Source organism: Monodon monoceros, unplaced genomic scaffold (genome assembly GCF_005190385.1).
Source record: "Monodon monoceros isolate NGI ecotype Baffin Bay Population unplaced genomic scaffold, NGI_Narwhal_1 Super_Scaffold_10, whole genome shotgun sequence".
NCBI lineage: Eukaryota > Metazoa > Chordata > Mammalia > Artiodactyla > Monodontidae > Monodon > Monodon monoceros.
The window spans coordinates 17,027,650-17,033,168 of record NW_021703766.1 but is presented as its reverse complement, the minus strand read 5'-3'; the positions used below and the strand labels follow the sequence as shown (position 1 = coordinate 17,033,168).

Below are 5,519 nucleotides of genomic sequence, written 5' to 3'. Positions count from 1 at the left end.
GATGAAGGCAACAGTAAATGTTTTCATATGTTTTCAAACTGAAGCACCCAGCCATCTGCCATTGTGGATATTGTGGAAAGAATACCCAGTGCCTGCTGGCATCTGGCACATGAGGTTCTCCATCCTGACGCCATCATTTCCTTGGCAGGTAAGAGGCTGTTGCCAGTTTCATGCAACCTTGCTTTGCATCATTTTCTCATGTTTTCTTTCTATGCACCACAAGAGGGCGTTCTTTCATCATTTTCTACTTAGGTTATACCAACAGCGAGTAGAGGTGCACCTCAATCATTTAAATACGAAGTTAGAATGTTACGCCAAAATTGTTCACCAAAGTTAATGAAACTCTAGGCTCACAATTTTGTCCCTAAATTCATGAAACCAAAACACATCCTTAAAAGGCAAGTCATCAGTTTATCAATGATACAGGAAAAACTTCCAGAAGGTTAGTTACATGGATCTGAAATAAAGTACTGTTTGTGGCAAGCTGTTTTTAGATACTGGGAGTACTGTTTCCTTTCGTGAATTCATTCATTGTAGCATATGTAGTGTTTAGAGGTGTTGGTTTATTTGCAGACATTAAATTAGAAGATTGAAGTAAAGAGGTTTTTTTTAGCTTTTCATTTCAAGGTGTCTGTGTGCACTGTATAGAAACAACAAAAGCTGAAGGAGAATGACACTCGTATTAGGCATAATAGTCATTGTGTAGTAATTAAAGCCAATATATCTCACAAACAAGCAGAGAGTAGTAATTACTAAACAAGTCCCTTAGGTCAGACAGATTTCGTCATTTCTTTCTCTGAGCAATTCCCTTCTGCCATAAACCACAGAGAGGTAATTAAAAGAAAAATAGATCATTGAGGAGTTGGATGCTCTCTAGCCAGATTTATTCCTAAAAATGTATCTCTAAAGAGAGGAATTAAATTGTGTAGAGGACCTTAAAGAATACTGTCTGGGATCTTTCTACACCCTTCTCTCCGGCTTTACGTCCTAAGCCTGAGAGGCCTTTTGAGCCTAATCAGATTTTGCCATGATAGCAGTTGGTTACATTTGGGACTTCCCTGGTGGCATACTGGCTAAGAATCCGCCTGCCAATGCAGGGGACGTGGGTTCAAGCCTTGGTCCGGGAAGATCCCACGTGCTGCGGAGCAACTAAGCCCGTGTGCCACTACTAAGCCTGTGCTCTAGAGCCCACGTGCCACAACTACTGAGCCCATGTGCCACAACTACTGAAGCCCATGCGCCTAGGGCCTGTGCTGCACAAGAGAAGCCACTACATGAGAAGCCCGTGCACCGCAACGAAGAATAGCCCCCACTCGCTGCAACTAGAGAAAGCCCACATGCAGCAATGAAGACCCAACGCAGCCATAAATAAATAAATTAATAATTAAAAAAGAAAAAACAGAATCGGTTATGTTTAACAAAACTATACAAAAATATATGAATATAGTCTGTTCTATCCATTCCTTGTGGCAAAAGAAAAACACAAATCTTAAAAACTAAAGCAAGTCAAGGAACCCCAAGAAAGAAGTCTAGATTTGGCTATATTTTAGAAGGAAATCAAGTCTTGTGAATCTTATTTTCTGGCTTTGATCTGGTTGTCCGTCGGTATGGACTTGCCCGAGTGATGGCCCACTGAAAGGCCAAATTTCTTATTTTTCTGTTGATCCTGTACCTCCTTGTTCATTAAGAATCCTGCCTAGAAGTTTAGGTCAAAGAGGCTACTTGGAGCAAAATACAGTGGCATCTCATCCCAAATATTCTCCAGGCGTTTCTTCCATCCTTCCAGGATCTGAATTCGGACATCCTCGGGAGTGTGCCCAATGCTATATGTCAGTTGAGGTTCCAAGACTTGGAAGCCACAGAAATGCAGAGTGCCACTCTGGGGATACACAAAGCACAGAGGTGAGTTACAGATCAAACCCCACAGACCTTGTACCATATACAAACAACAAAAGTTAATCTGGGTTTCCCAACAGGTCACTCTGATGTGGAGGCCTGAGGCACCCTGGAAAATTAGTTCATAGCTCCACCCTCTCACCTTGTGCTTTCTGTACCTAGTTGTTACCTATTTTAGCCTATTCAGCTGTGCTCTTCTTTGAATAAAGAAAACTTTGAAACTGTGCCAGCCTGGCATTCTCTGCCAAAAGTGCCCAAAGTTCTATTACCTAAGGGTGAGTTTCAGCTTCTTGGCAACTGACCCTTGCCAAGGCATGCACATGTGCATTTCTCTGCCTCCCCACATTACTAGACAAGTCTTAATAAATTATTCTTACCATTTATTCTCCAATGTTAATATTAATTCCCTAATCCTATAGGTGGCCCCTTTTTAAAAAATATTTATTTATTTATTTGGTTTCGCTGGGTCTTAGTTGCAGCAGGCGGGCTCCTTAGTTGCGGCATGCACACCCTTAGTTGCGGCATGCGTGTGGGATCTAGTTCCCCGACCAGAGATCGAACCCAGGCCCCCTGCATTGGGAGCGCGGAGTCTTAACCAATGCACCACCAGGGAAGTCCCTCCAAGAACAACTTGAGAGAGTAAACTTTTAATACCTGGCAAACCAACCAATTCTTTTTCAGCCCTGACTGTAGAACATTCACAAGGGACCAAATCTACTTGCCTAAACAACCTGCACATTTATCCTAAAAGCTGCAGATCTGGCCCCTCACAATTGGAGCATGATAAGTGTGAGAATGTGAGAAGCTACTAGAGATACCTCAAGCCCCTCTTTTTACTGATGAGGCAAATTACTGGCAGATTCAGGGTGAGAAACAGGTCTCATTCTCAGTCGTGTCCTAAAACTCTACTTCCTTATCCCCTTTCCTGTAGGTCAACCACCCTTCAAAGAGAGACCTATCAAGTCTTAAAAATTCTTTCTCTGTCCTAGTTTTGTTTTTTAACCTCTGGGCATGTTCCTGTTGTTACTGCCTTTAAGTGAGTCAAGAAGAAGAAATACTGGTATGTCCTTGCTTAGCTTTTACCAGGACAAGAGGCCCAATAGGTCTTTCTCATGGCAATTCCCTGATGAACTTAAGTCACACAGATCATTTGTTTGCATATGTGAGTGGTTCTGTTTATTCTAAATGATAGGATTTTAAATCCGTGAGCACAAGGTACAGGTTTCATATTTTTGAAACCACACCCACAAAAGCAAGCTTTTGGGAAAATATTGATTTAGGCAACACACACTGAAGCCAACTTTGCCTGCAATCCTTGCTGTTCAGACTTGGCTGCCAAACGTGATTTCATAGAAGCAAATCTTATTGCATGTGTTTCTTCACACCCACCCAATATTTGTATTTTTAGGCAGAAACAGGAGTGTCAAGTTGACTGACCAAGGACAATAATTTTCTTTTCTTTAAAATTTTCTTTTCTTGAATGTGCTAACTCCTCCAGAAGGGATGACAGGTCCTGAAGAAAGTTCGCCCCTCGGTGACATCATGGGTAGCAGCTAAGCACCCTAAGTCTTCTATTTTGGGGGTGTTCCCCATCTGACCTCTTTGTCCTCTGCCCCACAGTTCCCCCTGCAGTGGTTTGGAGTCCCTGCCATCCTGAAAGGCTGGTTTGAGTGAGTGCTCATAGGGGAGTTTGCTTACTCGTATGCTGCCGTGTATGACAAGGGACCTTTCCGGGTAGGTTGATGGTTCTGCTTTTTCTAACACCTGGATTCTAGGTAGATTCTGTCCTGAGGCAGAGTTTTGAGCACAATTAGATACCAAAATCAGGCTCCAGGTCCCTTAGGGAGAGATGCATGTCTCTCCCAAAATTTTTAATAGATATTTTCATAGATATTTTGACATGATGTTCAGGATTTTCTTTAAAATACTCCAGGAAAAAACAGGAGTGAGGGGATACTGAGAGTTGAAGCTGGGTGGTGGATGCATCACTATACTATTTTCTCTTCTTTATGTGTGTTTGAAATTGTCCATAATAAAAAAGTCAGTCTGTCTTCATTTTGCAGACACCCAAAACTATACAAGAAACATTTTTAGAGCTCCTGGATTACAAGCCTAGATACATGCCTAGCAGTGTGCGGAGATAGATAAAAAACAACAAATAACTCCACCTAGGCACCAGCAGTCAGCACTGCTTTTGTGTTACCATGACAACCTTCACCTGATTTGCCACATCCAGGAGTATGGAATCCTGGGCCTGCCCCTCTGTGTACCATCTTCCAGGCTGGTACTTCTGCAGAGTCAATACTATGAGGCTCAGAGGAGCCAATGTATGAAGTAACATAAACAACAGATGGGAGGGGGGACCTTTGTGTTCTTTCCCCTGGGGCTGTTTCATTAACTTCCTGTCACCAAGGAGATGTGGAAGGTAATGACTTTTCTTTTACAGAATAAGAAGGCAATGCTTTCCATCTCCACTGGTGGCAGTGGCTCCATGTACTCTCTGCAGGGTATCCACGGGGACATGAATATCATTCTCTGCCCAATTCAGGTATCTCGTTTTCAGTGACCCTTCAGAGGGATTAATGAACTTTCTATGGAGTCCAAATCCTCCAGATAGCAGCTCCACAAACTATTTTCAGGATGCTTATGGAGATGGGGGCGGGGGAGAATTGCAAACTTGAGTGATTCCACAAGAAATAACTAACTGAAGAAAAAGATTAAACATACTAGGGAAAAAAAGCTCAAGGCTCAAATGTCATCTCTGCCATCACAGTCATATTTTCAAAGAGTAATACAGCCAGATTCACGACATCTGTAAATCTGTGTAACACTGCGCCTTTGAAGTAATCACCCTTCTCTACAGAGAATGCGGTCAAGTGGCTGTTACTTTCCTAAGATTACATAGCTAATTAGGTGCCAGGTCTAGGACAAAAAGAACGCAAGTGTCCCAACACCCCTTTTGATGTCTTAACCACACCTGAAAAATCACAAGGTCTGTGGCTTGCAGCTTCTTTTGTTCCGCCACACTATCTGGGCTCAGACAGCCTTCTTTATAAGCTAGAACAGACTCGGCAGGATACTGAGAGTTCCCGGGGTCCTCCAGTTTACCTGCAGAGAGGAAAAAGAGAGGCTGTCGCCAGAGGGGCCAACGTGGGGCCAGAGAACCCACAGGCGAGAAGTTCCACAAAGACCTAATTAAAGGGGAGAGCTGCTCCCACCTGTGATGTTGTTTCTGGAGATGACGGGATTGAAGTTCATGGCATACAGGTCTGACACAGTGACCTCCCATCCTTTCCTCTTCAAAGCCTCTACGGCGGCCTCCTTCATGGCATAGTTGAAGGATGTCCTCTCTGAGTGGGCCAGTAGGATCAGTGCTTTTCTAACTATTTAGACACACGCAAGGAACATGGAGAAAATCAGTCACCAACCAGCAAAGCTCTGGCTACAGGTGAGCCCGGCTGGGAGCCATAATGGAAGACGTGACTTTGTTAGACCTTGGGTTATACAGTCCATCCACTGCATCAAAAAATATATTTTCTCCTTATAAGTACCAACAATCAAAGGAGGCATTTTAAATCACTGGGAAAACAGTGGCTAATTTAATAAATGGTGTTGGCATACTT

General features: G+C 43.1%; 1 protein-coding gene across 1 annotated transcript; it reads right to left on the bottom strand.

Moving 5' to 3' along the window:
- Window positions 1-1,573: 1,573 nt before the first annotated feature.
- On the bottom strand, window positions 1,574-5,238 carry NQO1 (NAD(P)H quinone dehydrogenase 1). Its single transcript, XM_029241254.1, is given in 3 exon segments — window positions 1,574-1,879; window positions 4,874-5,004; window positions 5,115-5,238. Coding segments are annotated over 3 exon segments (546 nt in total). The 5' UTR covers window positions 5,224-5,238.
- Window positions 5,239-5,519: the final 281 nt, after the last annotated feature.